Genomic DNA, 27,357 nt, shown 5'->3' with positions numbered 1-27,357 from the left:
GTACAATGAATATTAAGTAAACTTACTGTGATCATTTCACAATATATACATTGAATCATTCTGTTGTACACCTGGAACTAATATAACCTTATATGTCAATTATACCCACATAATTTAAAAAGGAGGTAAAATCCTTTGTAACTACACACCACCACCAGAGACACGAAGATTCATTGTTGTCATCTATTCAGCTAAGTTTATAGAAGAGTCAACAGAGGAACTCGTTAGAAATACAGGTTTCCATGCTTTACTCAAAGTGATTCTGATTCAGGGGGATTAGCAGAAGGCCCAGGAATCTACCTTTAAAAGCACCAGTTTTTCCCTAATTCAGGCTGTCTTTAGATCACACTTAAGAAATAAATATATGCCAAGACCGGTTTGACTCAGTGGAGAGAGCATTGGTCTGTGGACTGAAGGGTCCCAGGTTCGATTCCGGTCAAGGGCATGTACCTTGGTTGCGGGCACATCCCCAGTGGGAGGTGTGCGGGAGGCAGCTGGTTGATGTTTCTCTCTCATCAATGTTTCTGACTCTCTATCTCTCTCCCTTTCTCTCTGTAAAAAATCAATAAAAATATATTTTTTTTAAAAAATAGAAATAAATATATCTATATCTATATCTATCTATATATATATATATATATATATATATATATATCCATATTAAATGTTCCACATAGTTCTTAGGAAAATGGGGTTATATTCTTTCTATATATTGTTCGATGATATGCTTTTTTTCAGGGAATATTGTTATATAATCTTTTTGAATAATCACAAATCTATATTGTTTTTAATGGCTACATTATATTCCACTATATGCATGTCCCATATGTTATGTAGTCCCCTATTAATGATCATTTAGTTTTTTTGTGTGTTTTTTGTTTGTTTGGTTTTTTTGCTACTACAAGCAATACTGCAATGAATACCGTTACATATTTTGTGCTAACATTTCTGTCAAATATAGAAAGTGGAATAACCATAAAAGAGTAGAATTGCTAATCAGATGGTATGTGCACTTTAAAGTTTGATGGATCCTGCTGAATTGCTCACCAATTTAGTTGTACTGATTTACAGTGCTGCCAATAGTCTGAGACCAATGATGTCAATGCCAATATCAATCCTTTTCATCTTTATCTAACTGAAGAGGTAAAATATAAGTAAAATCTTAATTTGCATTTTACCATGTTTTTAATATCAGGATAATCAGCATTCACCGTACCACTGAAACGAAATTATCTAAAATTCTATAAAACATATAATTTATTTTTGGAAAACTGTTATTTTTAACTTAAAACTTAAGTCTATCGCTTATAAGATAAATGGGGTGGATTTCCAAACATATGTCCATTACATACTATTTGTTAGTTTTGCCAAGTGATAAAAAAGAAAAGTGAGCCGTGACCGGTTTGGCTCAGTGGATAGAGCGTCGGCCTGCAGACTCAAGGGTCCCAGGTTCGATTCTGGTCAGGTCCATGTACCTTGGTTTCAGGCACATCCCCAGTGGAGAGTGTGCAGGAGGCAGCTGATCGATGTTTTTCTCTCATCGATGTTTCTAACTCTCCATTCCTCTCTGTAAAAAAAAAAAAAATCAATAAAATATATTTAAAAAAAAAAAGTGAGAGTCATCGGTCTCGTGCTCAAGCCCTCGCTTTGCCATTCAGCAGCCAGGTGACCTTGGCAAGTCGCTTGCTCTATTGAGAGCTTCAGTTTCCTCTTTTGTAAATGGAGATTATACTCATTTTATTGTTTTTGAAGGTTAAATGAGATTTTAATTACAAATATTACAAACACTACAATAACAATTGCAAGGAAAATTACCAAATGACTAGATTTGTATAAGTCTTCCTTAAAAATTATAAAATAATTATGTTGGTATTACCAAAGACAGATTCTATTAGATGAGTCAACAATTAATTGGGATTAATAAAGTCACCAGGAGGGTGTATTTTCCACAAAGCTAACATACTGCTTACAAAATCACTGCTCTGGTTGTTCTGGTTCTCTACGAATACTCCTCCAAATATTTCCCAAATTATGTAGTTTCTTAGATGAAATGGAATTATCCAAATATGTAATCAACTACTCATCAAGATTTTTATTTCAAGTTTCTAAGAGGATCCTGTTTCTAAGCACACAGTAATGCAATTCAAGTAATACCACAGAGATTTCCTAGAGCCAATAAATAAAATTCTAAAATTTTACTGTACTACATTGGACACTATATCCTTGATTCTTTCCCAAAACTAACACCAACCTAACTCATTCCTTCATTAAATGTCTCAATACCTAACATGCACCAAGTCCTATGCTAGGTACTTTGGGCATATAACCTGCATTCAAGAGATAAAGACTCATATTCAAAATAAAAGGGCAAAGCATTACCTAAATGTGCTTGTGCCTTTGAAATGACAAATAACCAGCCAAAGGTACGTGACCCATGAAACTCACCTTTTGGATGGACACTGATACACTGATGGATATGTCACATTTCTCACCCCTCAGCCATGTAAAACATAAAGCAAGAAATGAGATGCCATTGCCTTATGACTTACTTCCAAAAAGCTCTCTCAATGGCTCAGCTTATCTAAGTCTTCCTCCTTTATTTTCTTCTTCCACATCATGATTTTTACTAAGTTTTATGACGATTTTTTTAATGAGTGAAATTATCTGGAAAAAATATTTTTTTCAATTTTTTTAATAAAAGTCAACACTGCTGTATAAAGTATTGCATATGAAGACCATTTACACAAATATACACAACTTCAAAAAACTAAACTCCAGTTTATTTCCATAGTGTTAAAAAGTTCAAGAACACATAAAAATATCCAAAATCATAGTTTATTCTTTAGGAATGTAAACTCTGGGAATACAATTAGAAACAGGTATACTTAGTATGAAAATATTAGTATCACTACATAATTAGAAGTAAAGGTAAGAGGTACACAATAAACTTCATTTAAGAGAAAGTAACAGTGTGTGAAACAGGATCTTGAATTTACTAGTAGAAACTTCATAGCAAGACACAGGTAGATACTCCAAAACTCTACTATAAAAAAACCACAAAAACATCTTCCAAATGTTCACTGCTAATCTCTTTAGATATGCACAAGGTACAAAGTATAGAAGACAACATATTTATGTTCTCTGATGAAGAATATAACAATACTAAACATAAATGTGAATAACTCAAAGTATTGAGTATAATTTTACTAAGCGACAAATCTAAAAGTATAAATTCATGCTAATTAAAGGATTAGAGAGGTTTTTTTTTCCATCCAAAGATTGGGTAAACACTATTATACATTAATTTCTATCTACAATGCTTAGTTTAAGTGTCCATCAAATTATTCCTACTTTTTAAGACTTTTAAGAAAATATTTTTCAGTTACATTGTTTAACATACATATTTCCTTGAAGTGCATCCCTGTAATAAACTATACATTTATTGTGCCTATAGACTCAAATTTTAACAAACCTCTTTAAATATTTATTTAAAATTGTCTAAAGGTACATTTTTTCCATAATTTAAATTTAAATATTTTAACACTTTTATTCTTCCAAAATAGGCAAAATCCCTTAAAACTGAAATTCTTTTTACCTATTTTCATTTAAAAAGTATTTTTTCCTTTAATTCAATTTTTTGTTTTTAAATGAGTAATGTTTGCTAAGAAGTTACATCACAATTGAAAAGGGAAATAAAGTATTGCTTTTTCAAAATGAACTTTGTCATCATTTAAGGACTGAAAATTTCTACTCTGCAAGTCTACAGAGGTCCTTAAAAAGTTCACTAGTGGTGTACAAAGGACTCCAGGTGCTCACATGCCCTGGGTCCTGGGGGTGGGGGGGAAGTCTTCTTTGTTTCTCTCCCCACTTAGATTCCAAAAGGCAAATGCTGGGAACTCAGTTTCAATAGAAGACCACAGGTATTTGGGTATTTGAAGAGTGAGGGGTTTAAAATGTGGAATGGAGCTACAATTTCTGCTCAGATCCTCTGAGCGATGGGGTGTAAGGCTCCAGTCTTGTGCAGAATCCTTCTCATGATTAAAAAATATATATTATTCTAGATATGTAGGAAGTCTGTGACCAAATGGTCACATCAGCATCTTCGTGAGAAAATGACCTACAAAAGCCACCCTACTTTCAAATTTGGAAAGATGAGTGGGAAGAGAATAGTAGGGATAATTACAATCATTATCATAGTATTATCCAATATTTATAATAGCTATAAAAATTTTTAAATGTATAATCCTTATTTAAAATAGTACCAAAGGTACTGTAAAAGAATTTTACTGTTAATATATACTCCAGAAAACTAACTGGTGGAAATTACTTGGAGCAAAAATTCAGGACCACCCCACTGAGTAAGCCCTCAGAGTTTTCAAAAGAATGTACACGTGCAGATTTGTTGTGCATTGTATAAGAGTGTGGTACTCCTCTGACACTTAAAATTACAGACATCTACAGCTCTGATTCCATTTATGGTTAGTAAGAAAAATATAAAATGTTACATTTTTATTGTAAAATAAATAAGAATCATTAAAATGTAGAATGAGAGGACTTTAAAAGTCCTGTCATTGACACTATTAAACAATTAATTTACCATTAAAACAATGATTATAATGAGCTAGTATCTAACATATTTGATCTAGGGTTGTGAGACCACTGAGACCTCTAAATGTTAGATAAGTGATTTGTTTGCACTTGATATTCTCCTCTCAAACTTTATCGTATATAAAAATCACTCGAGGCTCTCGCTAAAATGCAGATTATGATTCAGTAGATCTGGGATGACCTGAAATGCTGCATTTTTAACAAGATGCCAGGTGATGTCAATGCTACTATACTTACAGTCCTCAGACCACATGAGTGGCAATGATCTCTAGAATAATACCAAAATGAATTTTCATTATAACAGTTGAACATTAACATCTCATCTCTCATTTTGCCAACTAATGTCTCCACAAACTTCATCTGCAATATTTCCTAAACATTTTAACTTGCTTAAACTGCTGATCTTTTAAATTAGTTCTTAAGATTATTAATACTGTTAGTAGCTATGCCTAGGGGAAATTCTTTGTTAAAGAATTACAAAAAGACAGCAGGAAATTCACAGTGACATTTTAAATTGTACACAGGATTCCTATTAAATTAATACTATAGTAACTTCCACTGTCTGGTTGCCTTACTTTTTTTTTTTTTAACTACAAGTTATACCAATAGATTACAACAATCAAATTATGCTAAAAACCATATTCTATTCAGAGTTAATAAATGAAAATGAGTTCATGCTTTTTGAATAATTAAATTTAAAATGATAGCCAAAGCAGTTATGGTCAGAACTGCATTTATATCATAAATGTGTTAGCACTCAGTACACACATTTTTCACATATTTGAGCTCTGCATAAGCAGGTATAAGAAAAAGACTAGTATTTTCTCTGTGTGACCACAGCAAGGGACCATGAATAAGGAGACCACTGTGTGCTAATAGTGAAAGAGAACAAGCGGATAGCTCTCTAGGCCTTCTTTCCCAGTCAGCTTACTCTCAGCCTTAGCCTTGCTTTCTCTCTTACTCTGAATTATTACTTATTCTTGATTCACAGGCAACCTCAACCATAGCTGAAATGACCATCACTAGCAAACACCAAACTTTTATGTCCATTTAGAAGTCACACAGCTCTCTACAGCCACACACAAGTTTGCTTAACTTTCACCATATTGCATTTTTTATATTTATTTTTTCATTGGGTGTAACTACATTGATTATTCTTTCTATTATAACAAAAACATTAAAAATAGGCCTGTTCATAAAATAAAAAACACATGTAATTTTATTCATATTTTATAACTTTGTTTAAGAATACAAACATAAATAACCCTAAATTAGTTAATAAATGTCCTATCTTAATTTTTTCATATTTTACAGATAAAAATTTACCTAATTTCCTTCATTTGCAGACAAACAATATGGCTGACACTGGATCTTGAGAGCTGTGTTGCAAGATTTATACAATTTCCAGGCCGCCTTCAATGATGTATGCTTTGAATTATAGGAATCCAAACTAACTAGGATTTTCGAAGTCAAGCGGCATGGTAAGTCAGCCTATGGCCTATCTTAGAAACTGAAAGGGATTTGCACCTGCTCAGCCCAGATAGAACACTTCAAAACAACACATCTGCTAGCAACATGATTTTTGACATACAAATGTTCCAAAGATAACAATGTAAATTCCTCTGTCCATCCACTGGAATCATATAATAGTCTATGTATTAAGCCACCAAGCACTTTCCATTGCGTTATATAAATTTTTCTACTAATCTTAAAGATGGTCTGGTTACAAACATTCTTATCAGGCACTTTTCACATCATTTTTGTTTTTTCACATGCTCGTTTTTCCAAACTGACTTGCTGAACAACCAGATGTAGAGTTCCCGGAGTTGCACCTCTGTTTCATCCTTTAAAAAAAGTTCCCATACATGGAGATTTCCTTTTATTCTGAAGGCCAAACTTACATCTACCAAAATAGGAGTTATTAGGGGGAAAAACAACTCACATCCTCACATGAGATGTAACCAATCTGATCAGACCACCTGCCAAAATGTATTGTCATAGTGACAATCTTAGGGCAACAGAAACAAACAGGAGGAAAAAAACACACAGCCAAGAAATAACAAAACCATATTTCAACTTTACTGCAACCTAGACATTATTCCCTTCATAAAGCCTTCAGAACTTAAGACATCGGGGCTCTGTCAGGAGCAGGGATGAAAGACCCTGGCACTTTCATAAAGAAGCAAAGCCATAATTCCAGACTCATTGGTCACATGAGAAAACTCTTACAAATTAATCTGTGGACAACGTAATGCTAATATTAGGAGGTCTCTGCTGACCCGATTGGTGCTTCATTGGAAGTTCAGTCCTTTCAGAAACGTAAATAAGCTTTTCTTCTTGGAGACTACAAGCGGAAAACCTGTTGGCATCTGTCCCTGTCCCACAGCCAACAACAGCTGATGGGTTATGTGGGACTGTGACACCACTGACTTGCTCAAAGGATTTACTAAATACAGTCGCAGCAGTCTTAGCCAAACCGTGGCTGTTAGGTTTTGGCAGGGACTGGCTGGTTGTTAACGTAAGTCTCTTCAAAGAGAGAAGCTCAAGATTCTCACTTTGGGCTCTCTGAGTTTGTTTTCGAGCAAAGTGATCTTTGCATGACTCCCCTGTGGTTTCTTTTTCTTTTCCTCCAGTTTTGTTTCCTCCTGACCGTCTCTGAGTCTTTCCTACACTTGTCTTGATACTAGAATTGTGACTATTGTTTAACAAGCCTGACTGGCTGGTACTAGATGCAGCCCTGGAATAAAATCCCTCGTCAACTTCAGATATATCCATCAGTTCTTCTTGATCTGTTAATTCTGTATTTCCTAAACAAAGAAATAACAAAGATTAATTAACATCAAGTATTTTCAATAATTCTTTTTTCATGATTAATACCAAATCAATTATTTTAAATAATTAAACTTTAGCATAACTAGGTAAAGCAAAAGATTATAGACCAAAATCAAAGAATAAATCAAAATGTTCTATAAAATGCCAAAAATAGTTTATTGTAATTAAATAACACTAATTTAGAGTATATTAAACAAAGAGCATGCCATAGACCACACCCCACTGTGTTTTTAGAAAGAATTTTCTTACTATCCATGCAAAGAATCAGAAACAATTAGGAAAAATACCACACAGTAAAGCTAGGGGCAAGCTCTCCTACAGTAACAAAGCAGTAGAAAAATCAAAGTTCTTACCAAAGAACTTTAAAAAAAATGTATTAAAATATTTTCAAAAAACATTAAAGATTGTATACTATATTGTAGGTTATTTTATAAAGATAAAAATATAGACTATAAGTATCACAAGCTCAAACTTGTTAAAATTCTACATATATATATATATATATATATATATATATATATTAACCTTCATATCAACGATGGCAAAAATACAATGAAATAAATAACTCTGATCTCGAAACATAAGCAGAAAATTATTTTGGAAGCAATTTTCTGCCTCAGTTTTCATAACAATTTAACTCAGAGAATATATAGGTATAACCATTCCAAAGAGCATTAAGAGTCATTGAGAAATTATGGTGCATAATTCATGCATTTTGATTATTAGATGACATGCAAAATTGTTGTGACTGTACAACTGTTGCTTAAAACATGCAGCAGTGGCCCTTTTCCATGAGATACCTTGGAGTGCAGCTATAAAGTGCTGTGCTAAAACTGCACTCTGCCAGGTGAGTTTATTCCATCCTCCATCAGTTTTCTTACAGATTTTTGCCTCCTGATCTCTGGCAAGCCTTTGCTTTCAGTTCTAGGATCTGTGGCTGTTTCCTGCACACCCTGTATATGCTGAGCATCAATCTCTCCTAGTGTTCTGCCTTTTTCCCCATTCCCGGTTCTCTCTCCGGCCACATTTGTGACACTAATCTCAGGAATGACAAGGATGCCCAATTCAGTAGTATCATTATTGTTGTCAGGTTGCTCTAGAATTGAAGATGATAAGACAAAATGATGGCTGAAAACAAAACAAAATAAAAATGCAAAACAAGAAAAACAAAAGATCCAAAACAAAAACTGGACAACTGAATGTTACAAATCAAGTCAAATATTTGCACTGCAGAAATTTCCATAATTTACAATACTGATGGCACTGGAGACAATAAGTTCATATTGTTTTAAATGACAATGAAGAAACTCACAAAGCATCAATACATGTTCTGCATTTTTTCACACACATATTTGACATGGACTATGAAACAGAAATTTTTTATAAATAAAACGGGATTTCTATTGTTTTAAGATAAGAGTATGACCACTTGAACCTATTTATAAAGCCTTGGGCAAATATTCAAGGATATACAGCCAAAACTCTAGCTTTTGTCAACAAAAGAAACCAAGCCACTTAGGAATTCCTTTTTGTACACTTAAAATTCTATTTTTTATTAGATTACATTAAAGCTGACTTCATAAATCACAATATTGGAAAAATGCTCATTCACTTATGATATCATGGTTAATAACACTACAGGTATAGTTTTTGTCTCACATACCAATCATCTTTTATATTAGTAAATATTAATGCAGCTGTGATATAACATTCCACAAATTTAGGCCATCTTGTAACAGTTCATTACTAAGCTGGAAAAAAGTAAAAATGGATTTGGAAAAACAAATTGTGTGTTGGTCCTTTATTCTTGAAAATGGCCATTGCAATCAAAACAAAGAAATGAACCTCCTGACTAGTTTATACTTGTAGACATTTTATTCTTTTTGTCTTAAATCACAAAGGCATGATTTTATTTAAAGTAGTCAAGGAAATATCTCTAAGAAATAGAAAAAAAAGTAGCCTATGTCTACCATGGGCCAGTAATGAAAATTAAAGTTCAAAACAACATAAAACTATGTAAAACATTTTATACTCTTAAAAAAAATGTAGACCACAAATCTGCTTGAGAGACATTACATATTACTTTCAAATGCTTTTCATGATAAGATAATAATTGTTCCCACTGATGGTGCTAAAGCATGTGAAACAGTAACAGGTAGTAAAAAAATGGAGGCCAGAGCCACATATTCCTAAACTTTGGATCCTGACCTTTATGGCGCATTGGTATCAGCTGGGCATCTTGAAGAACTACTGATGCCTGGCTCTCACATGAGACATTCTTATTTAATTAGTATAAGCTATGATCTGGGCACTGGGATTTTTAAAAGCTCCCAGGTAACTAATGTGCAGCAAAGTTTGGAAACCACAGTTCTATTCTGATCTTTCAAATTTTGAAAACTTAAAAGTTATTATGGATGCCCTGGGTAGCCCATACCCAGCACAATATGCACTTCTGGAGGGCCTCAAACCTTCATGTTGCCCTGGGCTGGCTAGCCAGTGTGCTGGTATAATTTCCCATTTACCTAGTGCCTCAGAAAAATTTGACTGAAGGTTCTCTAAATGAAATTTTTATTTCCTGAACAGACCAAAGCATGTTAGTAAGGTAGCATCACACTGCAGCTTCTGGGTGTCCCTACAACACAGGTTTAATGAGAATAGAAAGTTCCAACCAAGCCTACCCCCCATTACTAACAGCTGTGTTCAAGTCAGGGCAAGTAAAATCTTAGTGAGGTAAATGCCAGAGGACCCTACAACTGAGAGTAAAATCACAACGACACTTTTGGGAGACAGCCAAGACTTGTCTATTTACACTGTAGAAGCAGTTTCACAGATCTATTAAAGGGACCATCAATCCAAAAAATCATAAACTATGGAAATTATCCAGACATAACAAAGCCAATACATATTAACACAACAAAGTTTTTAAAAATAAGTATAGGTGGCCTAACAGAATAGAAAATACTACCATTTGCAATGAATGGCACTAAATCATTTTTTGAGAGTGTTCACATATTATTATTCAATTATATCCTCAAAACAATGTGTTCTAGTGAGCCTCTGAAGTAGGCAATTTACTTCAAACTCCCATTTGCAGACAAGAAAACTGAAGTTCAGAAAGAGCCACAAAACTATTCGGTGGGGAGCTAAACAGCAAAATCTTTTGACCTCAAATACTATAAATTCTAACTTCAATTCATTAAAATCAAATCGAGTTAAATGTTCTCTGACATCCTTCAATTAAGTTTAACTTATTTGCTAGATTCCTAGTCATTTCATAGAAAGCAACTGTGGTGAAAATTTAGAATTCTGCAAGCAAAACTATAAAATGACAAGAATAATATAAAGCAGCACTAGGCAACTGGATTGCTAATCACATTTCCTGTGATAGTGGTGAAGTTCTGCAGCCCAAGAAGCATAATATTAAAAGTTTTTAAACATGAAATTAGGTGGCAAGAAGAAAACATAAGATTTTTCACAAGCACAAATCTTTAATTAATATATGGATATTATCTGGTAAAAATGGAAAAATTTTAACTGCTTAGTAAAGTAAATTCATAAAAAGAAAAGCAGAAAACTGTAAAGAGCCAGAAACAACAGAAATATAATTCTCAGGAAAATTACAGAATAAAGATAATTACGCAATTCCAATAAACATTTGTTACATGATATTGCTCTCCATTATTTTTCTAAGATCTTCTACAAAGCTTTGTGATCCAATCTCCCTACACACACCTTCTTACTGGTCTCACTGTTCCCTAAGCCTGGAATGCTCCTCGCTTGACCATCCCATCAATATTCCCCATATTTCATATACCCTTCTCCCTACTTCTTAGCACTTTATCACTCTCTAACCTATAATTATTTATCTTGTCTACTAGATGTAAGTTCTATGAGGGCAAGGATTTTTGCCTGGTCAGTGCTGTATATACTCAGCACCCGGGAAAGTAGTTTGCATATAGTAGGTGCCCAATAAATATTTGTTTGATGGACTGAAAAAATTTCCTGTTATAAGGTAAAATTATTAGAATAAATAAAACATGCAGAAGACATGAGAAAAGTAGGCTAGGAATGTGTTACTTAAATTTGGAAAAGGAAAAATAATATATAGCTGATATTAGTAAGAATTTTTTAGCTGACAGAGAAAGGCAAAGGCTCTTTGCTTTGGAAAAGTGAAGTCGCCATCTCTAAATCTAAGTTTAGTAAAATGCACAGATAATAGGGGGGTGAGGGCATGTGCTGAGGGGTAGGAGGTGGTGATGGCCAGGGAGAGGTCAATGGGGAGAAAGGAGACATATGTAATACTATATGTAAATCTTTAAACAAAAACAAAACAAACAAAAAACCTGGAGGGGGAAAAAAGATTTTTAAAAATCTATAGTTCATTTATTATGTCATCCATAGGATAACATACATACCTAAAAAGAGGCAGTTAATCCTTTCTTTAAGAAAATTATAGATATGTTTTAAGGGAATATAAATGCATAAGAAAACAGAATCTGTTTAAAAGCCCAGAACTTAAAAATCTATGCAAAAGGTGTCATGACTGTTCTATAACTATAAAAGCAATACTTACATTTGACTTCAAATAATTCGAAAAGTTCAAAAAAGGTCCAAAGAGAAACTTCTCAGAGAATATTTTATTTGTATACTCTCTATAAATAGGTAACCTTCTCTCCATATACAGAAATGAGGAGAGTTAAAGAATACTTTTAGTGGACATTTCCAAATTGGATCTCAAAGGCACTCAAATAATTTCTCCCTACAAAATTTCTTCTGGCTTTGAGGGGGGGGAAAGGTGAAACAAATTGCAAACATTATTAAAACTGATCACGAAAAGCTGTGATTTCTCCCGTGTAATGTTATAATCCCAAATATCAACTTCATTATATAACTCATGAAACTCTTTATCCCAACTTTAGCTTTTATATTTTAAAGGCTTCCCTATTTACTAAAAGTAATCATTTAAATTAAGGAACAATATATTTCTTCATAGAATTCACACAGCTTTGTACTCAGACTGCTTTATGAATCTAAAGTAATCTGGTTATAACCAAAGGCACTTACAAAATTTATCAGCAAAAACAAATAAAATAAGCTGAAGCTTAAAAAAATTAATCCCCAACTTAACTGTCTACATCGTACAATTTTGACATTAATTAAAGTATTTTAGAGTAAACCCCAAAGAAATTCATATACATTTATTTATAATTTATAGGATATAAATATTTAAAATGTCATAAAATATCTAAACAACTTGATAACCCTTAGTCCAATCAGTTTAAGTTTATAATTTATCTTATTCAATGGAATAAAATGCTATTTATATTCATTAAGTTATTCATTGCAGTGTTATCTATAATAGCAAAAAATTAGAAACAAATCATTTAACAGATTAAGGGAATAGTTAAGTAAATGATGGAATATCAACTCTTTGTGGTATTATGTAGCCATTAAAATAAGTGGAGCTATTAGGAAGACTTGGGAAAATTTTTTGTTAACTAAGCAAAAGCAAATTTTTTAAAGATAATATTTTTAAATTTTAAAAGAGCACAATTATGAAAAATATATACACATATGAAAAAAATTAAAAGTATAACTCTTTAAATACTGGAATTATAAGTGAATACCCTTCTACCCAGTTTACTATCATGTTGTTATAATGTTTTTCAATACAATGAGAAAAGAAGGAATAAATTGCTGTCTATATTACAAATTTATCATTCATTCACTCATCATGCATTCAGCTACTACTTATTGAGCACCTACTATGTGCCAAACATTGTTTTAGCCTCTGGGGACACAATGGTCAACCAGATAAAGACACTGCCTTCACAGAATTTACACCGTAGAGTGGGAATTAAGTAAACAAGACTATTTTAGATAATGGAAGTAGCATAGCAATAAAGAAAATGAGAATAATGGGAGAGTAAGCAGAGTGCTAGGGGAGAAAGTCTACTTTAGATGGGTGACCTGGGAAACTCTCTTTGAGGAAGGGATATTTGAGTTGATATCTGAATGATGATACACAAAACAATATGAAGGAAGTGTGCAATATGGCACTTTTTCATCATTTAAATTTCAGATGGATGAAATATATATATATCCCAAATGGCTAATAAAATACCCCTAAGGCAGAAATGGCTTAGTATGTTGAAGGGTTAGAACAGTGGTTCCCAAACTTATTTGGCCTACCGCCCCCTTTCCAGAAAAAATATTACTCAGACCCTGGAAATTTTTTAAAAAATTTTAATAGCAGTTACTCATCGCCCCCAAATGCACCTGTGGCCATCACCGCCCCCCTGGATCGCTGCAGCGCCTACCAGGGGGCGGTAGCGCCCACTTTGGGAATCACTGGGTTAGAAGGAAGGGTGACAGTAGTCTACAAATGAGGTCAAAGCAGTGGTAGGTAAGACATATCACTAGGGTTCACAGCCTGGGCCAATAATTTGCAAGGCATGTTAAAGGGAAGTGAATCTGCCATAGAAACACAGAATTAGGTCCTGGCAGTTAAAGGACTACACTATGAGCAAGTACACAAAGACTAAGAAATCTGGCTCTTGAAGCCAAAGGTAGACTTTCCAAATACGAAAGGAGCAGTACACAGAAAAATGCCATCTAAATGATTTGTTTATAGACACATTGGTTAGGAGCTATACCAGTTTCCTTAATAAAGAAGAGTCAAGTCTTTTTTTTAGTTTTTATTTTTTATTGATCTTAGAGAAAGGAAGGAAGAGGGATGGGGAAGAGAGAGAGAGAGAGAGAGAGAGAGAGAGAGAGAGAGAGAGAGAGAGAGAGAGACATCGATGTGATAGAAAAACATCTATCAATTGCCTCCCGCACATGCCCCGACCAGGGATAGAACTCACAACCTGGGTATATGCCCTGAACTAGAATCAAACCTGCAACCTTTTGGTGTATGGGACGACGTTCCAACCAACTGAGTCACACAGGCCAGTGCAAGAGTCAAGTCTTTAGTTTTTGTTGCATATATAGTAAATGATACAATTCTCCTTCCTGAGGTAGATTCAGTCACTCTCAATAACTTTTGTCATCTTTATTAAGTCTCAAGTTTAAAAAAAAAAATCCCTTCAAGAATTGCAACATGGATGCTGCTGGACCAGGTGAATCCTTCGTGATGACTAAAGATCCTCATAACCAGACAGACCAAAAACAGGTAAGCAACATCTATTGTAAAACTATCTATAAAAGCTTATTTCATCCTCTGTGTGCAGTGTGCAACAAATGCTCCTAATAGGGGGGTTGGGAGGATGGTGTAGTGCTCAATAATAAGTAACAATAAATAACTTCATAAACGACAGCAAGAATTACATATGACCTCCTTAGTAAAAAATATAAATCAATAATTTACAAACAAGTGTGTTTGCCTAAGACCAATATCTATAAAATATTTTACTTATCTGTATAGACAATTACTTTACTTTTAACTAGACATAGCCTAAGAGTTTTTTGTTTTCTTCTAAAGTTGGCTAAGCCAGAATTCTTTCCTCTTTAAACCTAATGTTCATATGCAGAAATTGTACCACCATGATATTTTAGCTCTTTGGTCAATAGGTCCCTTTTCTTTTAGTCATCTAATATTTCCTAATATTTTATTTTTTCCTTCATGAGTATAAAGTTCCATATCAAGAATGCCAGTTAAAATTCATGCAGTGCTATCTTTGGCCAGAAGGAAATGCTTATTTCTGGTCTAAATGTTTTATCATCTATATTGGGAAAGGAAAATTTGTTCCTCAAATAGCATTTTAGAATCTGATAATAATGGGGCTTCTCAAAATTATACTAAAATATTTAAACCTTTTTAAAACTGCTAGTTTTCCTAAATTTTATTAATAAGTATAGACAACTTTTAAGTTAAAAACATAAGCTTTATACATTTCTAATTGCAGATGTAAAATTCTAATAGCCAATTCTTTAAAGTTTGCTACTTAGGGGTTTAAAATGATCATTTCTGCATTTTTCAAAATGCTTTTATAACTATTAGCAACTTTGTTTCCACTAAATGATTTTCTCATAAAGTCATAAAATCATATTTACAAAATAAATGTAGTTTCTATAGTCCTGAAGTACAGTATTCCATTATCTGACATTTATGTTACCATTAAATCAGGATTTTTTAGAATGTTATTTTAATACTTGTTTTCTCGAATAATCCCCACTTATCATGAAAATAGGAGAGATTCAACTTGTATATCTCATTTATGCAAACAGGTAGGTATCAATAATAAAAAGAAATAATAAACCAGATCCTTTCAATTTTTTTAAAAAGAAAAAGTGGTACATTTACAATGGCATATTATTCAGCCATAAAAAAGAAGGAAATCCTATATGACAACATGGATATACCTTGAGGGAATTATGCCAAGTGAAATAAGGTGTCAAACACAGAAAGATAACTCCCATATGATCTTACTTATATGTGAAATCTAAACAAAGAAAAAACCAAATTCATAGATACAGTAAACAGATTGGTGGTTGGGGAGCACTGGGGGGTATGGGTGAAAGTGGTCCACTGGTGAATAGGTACAAACATATATATATCCTATATAAATAAAAGGGTAATATGCAAATTGACCCTAACAGCAGAATGACCAGTCGCTATGATGCACACTGACCACCAGGGGGCAGACACTCAATGCAGGAGCTGCCCCCTGGTGGTCAGTGTGCTCCAACAGGGGGAGCTCTGCTCAGCCACAAGCAGACTCCTGGGCTGCCAGAGGGATGTCTGACTGCCAGCTTAGGCCCAGTCCTCCGGGGAGCGGGACTAAGCAGGCAGGTGGACATCCTCCAAGGGGTCCCAGACTGCGAGAGGGTGCAGGCCGGGCTGAGGGACCCCCTGAGTGCACGAATTTTCATGCACTGGGTCTCTAGTATATATATAAAGAAAGTCCTAGGGATGTAATGCACATGTACAGCATGGCGGCTATATTAATAAAACTGTATTTTATATTTGAAAGTTGCTACAAGAGTAGATCTGAAAATTCTCATCACAAGAAAAAAACATGTGTAACTATGTGCGGCAATGAATGTTCACTCGGTATGTTGTGGTGACCATTTCGCATATATACAAATATTGAATCATGTTGTAAATCTGGAACTAATATAATTTTACATATCAATTATATCTCAATTAAAAAAATAAATAAAAGAAAAAAAGATTAAAAAGGGGGAAGAAACTCAAGGAAAGGGGATTAAAGGAGCCAACTGCTTTCTTCTTCCCCAGTAGTAACAAAGAAAGAGGCAAGGAGAAAAAGACTCTTCCTTAAAGTTCATGCTTCTCCTCCCTTCTTCTCCCCCAATCCTAATCTCGTAGGCTTACAGTTGGATATTCCATGTCCCTACTGTGTGATACAGTTCAGAGTCTGGGAAGATATCCCTCTTCCTGGGAGGTTTGGTGTGGTAAGGGAGTAGTATGGATATAAGTGAAATAGGAAATGCATTAGAGTTCCATCAAATAAACTCTAAATGTGTTTTCACACAGTCATAAACTAAACCTACAGTCTGTAGTACTCTGCTTCAGAAACATTAAGGGATGAAAAGGCTTATGTGGGTCACTCTGGAATTTACAAGCCCTTTAGCATTGTTTCTGCAAAAAATAATGTATAAATAAATCAAATTTTATTGTAATTCATATATGTAATTTATATATGAATGTAATATAATAAATATAATTAATACATACATAAATTTAAGTATCCATTTATAACTTGAGAATTATTAATATATGTAAGAACTAGAGAAAAGATATTTTATTGTCCCTATAAGAAGCCAGTGTCAGCCCTAGCCGGTTTGGCTCACTGGAGAGAGCATCAGCCTAGGGACTGAAGGGTCCCAGGTTCGATTCCAGTCAAGGGCATGTACCTTGGTTGCAGGCACATCCCCAGTAGGAGGTGTGCAGGAGGCAGCTGATCGATGCTTCTCTCTCATCGATGTTTCTAACTCAATCTCTCTCCCTTCCTCTCTGTAAAAAATCAATAAAATATATATTTTAAAAAATTTTAAAAAAAAAGAAGCCAGTGTCAGCTAAAGAGCCCAGAATAATAAGGTGTTCAAGCAGGAATCAGGACTACAAAAATGGAAAACAGAAAAGTTTTTAATTCAGCAAAACAAGGTAACAATGAAAAATATTGCTGTAAAAAGGAAAGCCAAGGCTACACTAAAAAACAGGAGAATGCAACCTACCTGTAGAGATAAATAAGGACCTTAGACTAGGAATACTTTAGAGTCCATTAGATAAAGGGAACTCACACTACAGAAGTGGAAAACAAGACTGAGCTATATTCTGTATCTGCTCCATTCAGCTGACTTCTTTTTATAGTTCATTCTCTTACTAAATCCTCATCTGTGACTTTTTTGTTACCATAAACAGGAGTGTTAGAGTTGTGAAGGTTGAATAAGTATAAGGGAATAGATGATAAGGAAGGTTATTTTAATGAAGCTGTAGCCCTAAGTGCCAACTACCGAAGTGGAGGCCAAAATGTAATCTGGAAAATATGTAAGTACCTAATAGATACAATATACCTCAAGCAGTCTTTTCTCTTGTTTTGGTAATTTATTCCTTTAAAATTATTTCTGGAAAAATGCCTTCTATTTTATTGCAGGGTGCACATCTTATTCTGTTAAGTGCATGCATGGACACATCCACACACCTTCTCTTTCTCTCATACACACACACACAAATACAATTGAGCTTAAATATTTTACATTTTTAACTGAAGGACCCATATTTTTCTTCCTAATTCCCAATATGCCCACTTAAATAGCAAGAAAGGAAAGTAAACAAAGGAATTAAAATTCATTCTTACATTTCCTAAAGTGGTATTTTGGGAGCCATTATGTCCACAATGACCCATATGATCTGGTTCATTGCATCTGTGCCTATATTCACCTATTTATGCCCAAACAAAACACTGATCTCTAAGGTACTACCATATCTAATTAAATGACTTTATACCTATAATCTAGTTCCATTCAGTAACATAATTTTCACTGAAGAAATTGAAGTATCTGTTTGTTTTAAATAGTAACGATTTGCCTTGCTAATGGCAAACATTACCATCGTTTTAATGCCTTCCTAAAGGACCTTCAAGAACTGTCACACTACTTTTAAAGAGAAAAAGATTCATAGCGATCATTGATTAAGCTGGAAGTTTTCATCATTATTCTTTATTTGACATACCATCTCCTAGTTTCCCTGAGAAAGAACAATGACAACTTTTCTCATCATCAACTTTCTATTTCACCAAAAATAATCTCATTCTTCTCACATTTGCATTTCTCTAGAGAGACCCTAGAGACAAATATAACTAAATATACCAAAAGGAGCTAACATTTTTATCAATTTATAGGAAGTAGAAAATAGAGAACTGATTTTGCTTTACTCCTAATCAATGTTTGCTTAGGGCAAAGAAGTGGCTTTTTGGTTCCCACTCTATTATTACCTTCTGAGAAAGGTGACACTGATATTTACACAGATATTTGCCACTACAATAACTTTAGGTAGAAGGGGAGTTATAAAAATAAATAAGAAATAATTAATTATAAGATAAGAGAAATAGAAAGCATTGAGAAGGCCATGGTGAATAAAATGAACTTCCAATAGAATTTTCAAATAATAAAATGAAACGGTCAAGGAGGAATATTAAACAGATAATCTTTGAAGAAAATTAACTTCCAGAAAACAGAAATGTCTAGAGTTGCATCAATACTATGGCATCCTTTACAGGAAATCCAGAAGAAAATGTTAGTCGTTCTACTTCAATATGCAAGTGTACCTGCTAGAAAGTTGAGAAATCAGAAACATTAAGAAATATTTGCAAGTAATTGTGAATAGAAACTCAAAATGTATGAATAATTTTTAAATGTATTTTTCTACTTTTCTCTCTATGGAAATATAATTTTAAAACCAATACAATATTTAAATAAATTTTCATTCATGAATGTAACATAAGGGGCTCTATTTTCCTTATTGCCTGTCACTCATGGACAATAAATTAGAAATTAAAAGTGACCCAATAACTCTTTCTTCCATGACACTATGATACTGTTTACTAAAGCCAGGAATTACACTACAGAGAAAAATGTGATAGACTCAACAATCCTCTAATGTGTAGAGTTTTTTATTTCTTACCATGTCTTTTCCACCGATGACCTCTTATTGACATGCTGGTTACTGCATTTCTTGATATTCTAGAGGAAGTTGGTGTGATTTCAACTTGAATACACCTTGTACCCTCCTTACTAGATTTCATGGCACCATGAGGCAACGAAGCCTTTATTGCATTAGCAACCTAAGAAGGAAACATATAGTTTAAGATTGGTATTAAAAAATAAAAATGTATTATTACACCTTAGATAAAACAAGATGTTAAATTTTAACACATTTTTAAAAAGAATACTTTCACTAAGATATTTCCTATAAGATAATATATAAATCCTCTGGAATAAAGAGTAAGAGCTCAGAAGAAAACTTATAGTTAAATATGATATGTAAGTGATGAAATTTCAAAAGATTAAATTATATTTCCAAATACCTAATGCTAACTAATAAGTGTAGTTCTAGCATGTTAAGGAGAATATTCTTATAAGTTAAAAAAGACTATTTATCAGGTATCCAAGAAGTTAGCCAAATGAAATGGTCAAATTTTATTATATGTGTACCTTTTCAAATAAAAAATTTTCCTAGTATAACAGGAACATGAATCACTGAGTATTAATGACATATGAATGGCTACTCTTCAATTTATAGTTCTAATTTGAGAATTTTTAAATTTAAAAAATTGCATAAATAAATGAGGCACTTACCAGCAATGGCTCTGGATATAATTCTAACTGGGCTCTGTAAATAATATCATCCAATGCTTTTTCAGCTAGATCCCATTCTCCATTATAACTATAAAATTAAATAAATAAAATATAATTATTTTAAATTAATTCTATATACTTGAACAAAATACAATGAAAAACTATCTTTATTGAGGAAAATAATTGGTCAGATTAGCACATTGCTTAGCATTATACTCTCCTTAAATACATATTTTTAAATCTTTGAATTCCTTTCAATTGTATCTGAAAGCCAATTAATGGAAAAGAATTTTTTATAGATGTACATTTCTTCTCTAAAGATATTATATCTACAGATATAAAAATAAGCCAGGCAACCTCAAAGCATTTTATACTTTCAAAGCAAGTCAGAACATAGTAAATTATATACCTTAGAATAATGTTCAGAACATTTTATGGTTAAATTATTCTGTTAACTCCCACAGTTTTTAAAAATATTTTTAATCCTCACCCGAGGATATTTTTTCCATATTTTTTCCATTGATTTTCAGAGAGAGTGGAAGACAGAGAGAAACATCAATGTGAGAGAAACACATCGATTGGTTGCCTCCTGCATGCACCCTGACCAGGGCCTGGGCTGGGGAGGAGCCTGCAACCAAGGTACATGCCCTTGACCGTAATCAAACCTGGGACCCTTCAGTGCCCAGGCCAACGCTCTTATCCACTGAGTCAAACTGTGGCTAGGGCTCCCACGGTTTTTAATGAGAATCTATAACTACTGTGGCTTGCAATATCCTAAGTAGTTACTTCTTTGTATTTTGGTAGTCATTTAGAAGTGTACGTGATGTATGTTGCAAATATTAGCAATATATCAGGAAAAAAGTGTGTGTGAGTATAATGGGACAATATTAAAGGTCTAACCCAGGGGTTAACTTTTTCTTAAAGGACTAGATAATGAATATTTTTGGCTTGTGGCCCATACAGTCTCTACTCAATTCTGTCACTATAGCACAAAAGCAGCCATAAATAACATACACACACACAAAATTTTTTTTGAAGAAGGCAGCAGTTCAGATTTGGCCCAAAGATCATAAATTCTGCCTCATTCATGAGGTTTATAATCTACTAATTGAATAACTGAATATTATATTCAGTTAAAGTACCAACTGAATATAATAAAAAATATAGTAAGATATGTGTAATAAGAGAATTACCAAGTAAAATACTAGTATCTAAGGCATTAAGGCTGAGCATTAATATTAGAAACTAATAATACATTATTTGTGATCAAAGAGGCTTTAAAATGTTTTTAAAGAGTTAAAATTTCTAGAATGGAAAAAGATATTCACTGGGGGAAAAAAGCTATTTGAAAATTACAGCAAAAAGAGTAATGAAAAAAGGAACTGCGCATATATTTAGGTTTTGCTAATTTTCATTCTGTTCTTAAATTTAAAAAAATGAAGTGTTTTAGTTGGATGCAAATTCTTCAGAACATTAAAAGACATTTGAAATAAAACTATTATCAAGATTTTTTTTTTTTTTTGGTTTGTATGGTATTAGAATTCTTTTTTTTTTTTTATTGCTTAAAGCATTACAAAGGGTATTACATATGTGTCCTTTTTTTCCCCCGCCCTTGACAATACCCCGGCTTCCCCTACCCCCCAGTGTCTTATGTCCATTGGTTATGCTCATATGCATGCATACAAGTCCTTCGGTTGATCTCTTACCCATCTCCCTCCTGCCCCCCAACCCTCCCCGGCCTTCCCGCTGCAGTTTGACAATCTGTGTGAGGCAGCTCTGCCTCTGTATCTATTATTGTTCAAAAGTTTATAATGGTCTCTATTATCCATGAATGAGTGAGATCATGTGGTATTTTTCCTTCATTGACTGGCTTATTTCACTTAGCATAATGCTCTCCAGCTCCATCCATGCCATTGCAAATTGTAAGAGTTCCTTCTTTTTTACAGCAGCATAGTATTCCATCGTGTAGATGTACCACAGTTTTCTAATCCATTCATCTACTGATGGGCACTTAGGCTGTTTCCAGATCTTAGCTATGGTGAATTGTGCTGCTATGAACATATGGGTGCATATATCCTTTCTGATTGGTGTTTCTGGTTTCTTGGGATATATTCCTAGAAGTGGGATCACAGGGTCAAATATTCTTTCACAAATATATGCCAATTATTTATCTATTGAGATAAGTATATAGTAACAATAAAACAACAAACTATAATTTTCCAAAAAGATAAAATGTTTACTTTGTATATAAAATAAACTTACAAAGCAAAATAAATCCCTGTTAACATCTGCACCATGAATTCTGAAGAAACTGGTATCCTGCTACTTACACCTTTGTATTTTCTTACATGTTGTCTGGGATATCCACAAACACAGATTCTAGAAAGACCAAAATAAAAATATTTGTAAAATTGGTAAAATTTTAGGTAATTTATTTTTTAACATTTACAAGCCAACAGTATACTGGGTATGCTCGCTTCTCTAAACAAAAGAATCTTTCCAAACAGAATATTTGTCTGTAACATTTTCCTAAGCAAATTAGATTGGGGGAAAAATGCATAAAGCTAGAGGGGTGTTAATATGTAGTAAGTGAACCATATTCTCAGAGTTGATTCACTAATTTTGATCAATTATTAATAATTTTTAGTCACTGTAAAACCTAGTACACGGACTCAGCACTCTCTCTCTCTCTCTCTCTCTCTCTATATATATATATATATATATATATATAAAATAGAGAAATATGCTAATTAACCGGGACGCCGTAAAAGGTCGACTGGACAGGAGGAGGTTGCGCGTGGAGCGTCGGGGGGCGGGGTGGCAGGGGCCTCCGTGCCTGCGCTGGGGGAGGGCCTGATCAGCAATGGCTGTGGCTGCTTCAAGGGCCGGAGAGGGAGTGGGCAGCCGCGTAATTTCAAATCGCGTGCTGGGCTCCTAGTTTATCATTAAAAAATTCTTTTATTTTAATATATATATATATTTAAATATACTTTATTATTTTTTACAGAGAGGAAGGGAGAGGGATAGAGAGTTTGAAACATCAATGAGAGAGAAACATCGATCAGCCTCCTCCTGCACACCCCGTCCTGGGGATGTGCCCGCAACCAAGGTATATGCCCTTGACCGGAATCGAACCTGGGACCCTTGAGTCCGCAGGCCGACGCCCTATCCACTGAGCCAAACCGGTCAGGGCTATTTTAATATATTTTTATTGATATCAGGGAGGAAGGGAGAAGGAGAGAGAGACAGAAACATCAATGACGAGAGAGAATCATTGATCGGCTGCCTGCTGCACTCCCCCCACTGGGGATCGAGCCCACAACCTGGGCATGTGCCCTGACCAGGAATCAAACCATGACCTTCTGGTTCATAGGTGACACTCAACCACTGAGCCACGCCATCTGGGCGCTGACAAAATTCTTGACACAAACTGCAGGCTTAAAAAAATACTCTAAAATGACATTCAAACAACATACAGTACATACCTTAATAAACTAAAGATAGATTGAAATTTTTAATGTTAAAAACCATAAGAGAAATAAAATAAGCAAATAGTTACATATTCTTTGAATGCCTAAATATGACAACAAAGGTAGATTCCTAAAGAAAGATCAATATATTTTTATCAAAAATTGTTAAAGGAATAAAAGGAAGTATTTATTTATTTATTTTGGTTCTTTACTTTTTTTTAATCTTTAATTTCTTTATTGGTTAAGGTATTATATATGTGTCCTTATCCCCCCATTAACTGCCCTCCCCCGGGAAGTATTTATTATAGTGAAGAATATTTAAGGTGTACTAAAGTTAAGAAGTACTTAATATAATGAATTGGAAGCCAGCTAAAGTCCAACACAGCGGACCAGTAATAAATCATTCAGACAATACTATGAAACAATTAAACATGACGTGTGGGTTTTTTTGGTGTGTGTGTATTTTTTTAGTGAAAGCAGTTTTATTACAGAAAAGCTCCCTGCTACAGGGAGGGGACCCAAGCAGGTTGCCCCGATGTTTTGAAAGTCTACTTAAATAACAGAGAAAAACTGTGCAAAACCACACATGTATCCTAATCTGTATAAAAAGATCATATACAAAGTCTTAGAGTTATCTCTGGGCTGTGGTATTATAGATGTATTTTCTTCCTTTTTTTTTTTTTAAATCCTCACCCAAGGATGCGTTAGTTTTTTTAATTGATTTTTTTTTTGAGAGAGAGAAACATCAATGTGAGAGAAAAAGAGCGATCAGATGCTTCCTCTGCACCGCAACCAGGGATCAAACCCAAAATCTTTTTGGTATATAGTATGATACTCCAACCAACTGAGCCACCCAACCAGGGTAATGTACCTTCTTTTTGATTTATTGTAGAGGCCCAGTGCACAAAAATTAATGCATTCGGGGTGTGGGGGGTGTCCCTCAGCCTGGCCTGTGCCCTCTCACAGTCTGGGACCCCTCAGGGGATGTCCATCTGCCAGCTTAGGTCCGCTCCCCAGGAGATTGGGCCTAGGCTGGCAGTCAGACATCCCTCTCACAGTCCTGGAGCCCTCAGGGGATGTCCAACTGGGTGGGCCTAAACTGGCAATTGGACATCCTTAGCGCTGCCGTGGAGACAGGAGAGGCTCCCGCCACCGCCACTGTGCCCGCCAACCATGAGCCCAGCTTCTGACTGAGCGGCGCTCCCCCTGTGGAAGCACACTGACTACCAGGGGCAGCTCCTGCACTGAGTGACTGCCCCATGGTGGTCAGTGCACATCATTAACGACCGGTCGTTTTGCAGTTCAGTCTATTTACATATTAGCCTTTTATTATATAGGATGTATTTTCTACATTTTCTATAATCAGCATGCACTGCTTTTTAAAAAAAGTAAGTTTTCATTTTCTTTTTTTATTGATTTTAGAGAGGAAGGGGGAGGGAGAGAGAGATAGAGCTGTGGTTGATATAATACAACCGTTACTTAATATAGTACCAATCAATAGATTGTAATGACTTACTCCCTTCCCCCCATGCAATTACTACCTGGAACTTAGTATTTCCTCCAATCCAGGAATCTAAACTTTTACTTAAATATGCTCAAGTATACCATAGACCATTTCAAAAATATACTCACGAGGGTATCATTAATTCAAAGCAACTTTAAAGATTAAGTATAAATTCATTTGATATTGAGAGGATCTTAAAATTCTTTAGAACCATGGGTAAAAGGGAGCAGGGATATTTATGGACTGAATGTTTGTGTCCCCCTCAAATTCATGTTCAAGCCCTAATCCCCCAATATGGCAATATTTGGAGATGGGGCCCTTGGGAGTAACTAGGTTTAGATAAAGTTATGAAAGTAAGGCACCCACCATAGGATTAGTGCCCTTAGCAGAAGAGGAAGAGAGACCAGAGGTCTCTTCCATGTGAAGGCACAGTGAGAAGGCAGTAGCCTGCAAGCCAGCAAGATGGCCTTCACCAGGAACCAAATCTACTGGCACCTTGACCTTCAATCTGCCAGACTCCACAACTGTGAGAAATAAATGTCTATAAATGCCACTCAGTCTATAGTATTTTGTTTCAGCAGCCTGAGATGACTAAGACAGAAACTGAAAAAATTTAGCTGGACATGAAATAAAACCAACTTAAATGTTGTTTGCTGTTACAAAAACTTATATCCAAACTAAAATAGATTCCTCTAACTCTTATTATCTAAAAAACAAACTTAGAACCATCTTACTTTCTTATACCTTACACTTTTATGGTATATGTGGAAATAAATAACAGAGAAGCAATATATGAAAGATAGAATTTTTTCAATTTATTTATTCATTCAGTAAATACTTATCAAAGATTTGTATTGTGTCATACACTAGGGATATAGTTGAAAGCTGTAGCACCCACAGGGAGTCACAATTTAACCATGGAGACTGTGTAGTAAACAAATATTTCAATGAATAAGTTACAGAAATAACAAAAGGAGAGAGTGGAAAACTCTAGTGGAAGAAGTAGAAAGTCAGAGATAGCTTCCCAGAAAGCTATTCCTTTGGTCTACCATAATTTATTTAACCAACCTAGTGGCTCATATTAACTTATTTAACTTTTTTTTCTTTTTTAATCCTCACCCAAAGACTACCATAATTTATTTAACCAACCCAGAGTCTTGAAGAAAAAAGGATGAAATAGCATGACATCAAGTAGACTGGGGAAATTTTAGTGGGATAGAATGCTAGGATGCTAGAAAATAACAGAAAAGCTAAATAGGGGTCAGATCACAGAGTATGTTATACCCTGCTAGGCTTTATCATGTAGACAATGAGAAGCAACTAAAGGTCTTGTTTTAAACAAGGGAGTGACATGATCAGCTTGGTCTTTCAATTATATCACACAGGTTGTATTGGAAGAGTTCACTGAAACAGGACAAGAGAGTGTCAAAATATCCCACAAGTGAGATGAAGTAATCCAAACTAAAGGAGTAAGGGTGGAGTCAAATCTGGGAAGTAAAATTGAATAGGAGTATATGATTATTTCTACACTAGTGTGGATAGCAGTCTGGATGGTCGTGTCATTAAATGAACTTGGACAAATAAGACATACTGTTTTAGAAGATGCTAAGTTTCGGATATATGGTATAGATGTCTTTATCTATATCTGTAGCTGCATTCCTGAGCCCTGCTATCTAAGACACTGATCCAGAGTAGAAGCTGGGCTTTGTAGTCTGCTTTAAGGTCTAAAGGTGAAAGTTGCTGCATCAAGTCACTCCTTAAACTAGTTTTTCTGAAGTGTTGGTCCTTATTCTCATTTTAGTCCATAACAAAGTTTTACTAGACCATAGTGAAATGAGAAACAAAGAAAGCTAAACATCCCATTTTTAATTTATAAATTATTGTCCTTCCCTTCCACTCTCCCTGCTTTTTGATATTAAAATAATCTCAGTTTTGTTAAATAATGTTGACGGTAGATATTTATAACATTACTTGGCAAGATAAAAAGTTGGCAACACTACGTAGATATTCTACCTGCTCCATCTTTGTTAAAAATTTTACAGATCTTGTAAAATTCAGAAGTCTGGGCACCTGTGACTTTAAAGGATTTAAAACAAAAAACATATTAGAAAAACTCAGTAA

At 34.3% G+C, this 27,357-nt stretch overlaps 1 protein-coding gene across 4 annotated transcripts in view; it reads right to left on the bottom strand.

Annotated features, from left to right (window-relative positions):
• Positions 1 to 2,761: 2,761 nt before the first annotated feature.
• Positions 2,762 to 27,357, bottom strand: part of FAM126A (family with sequence similarity 126 member A) — a 61,613-nt gene continuing 37,017 nt past the window's right edge. For 3 of the 4 annotated variants that reach the window (XM_014455914.2, XM_023753856.1, XM_006088809.3), the window contains 4 exons: positions 22,525 to 22,641; positions 20,263 to 20,350; positions 19,589 to 19,748; positions 2,762 to 7,415 (listed from right to left, as the gene is read on the bottom strand). In XM_014455914.2, coding sequence (XP_014311400.1) covers positions 6,841 to 7,415; positions 19,589 to 19,748; positions 20,263 to 20,350; positions 22,525 to 22,641 — 940 coding nt within the window. In that variant the 3' untranslated portion in view covers positions 2,762 to 6,840. Of the gene's footprint in view, positions 7,416 to 8,240; positions 8,537 to 19,588; positions 19,749 to 20,262; positions 20,351 to 22,524; positions 22,642 to 27,357 lie in introns of all 4 variants that reach the window. The other variant, XM_014455915.2, reaches the window with a different exon arrangement.

The sequence above is a fragment of the Myotis lucifugus genome, unplaced genomic scaffold (genome assembly GCF_000147115.1).
Source record: "Myotis lucifugus unplaced genomic scaffold, Myoluc2.0 scaffold_52, whole genome shotgun sequence".
Classification (NCBI taxonomy): domain Eukaryota; kingdom Metazoa; phylum Chordata; class Mammalia; order Chiroptera; family Vespertilionidae; genus Myotis; species Myotis lucifugus.
The sequence above is the reverse complement of the archived record's forward strand: the minus strand, read 5'-3'. Positions and strand labels throughout refer to the sequence as shown.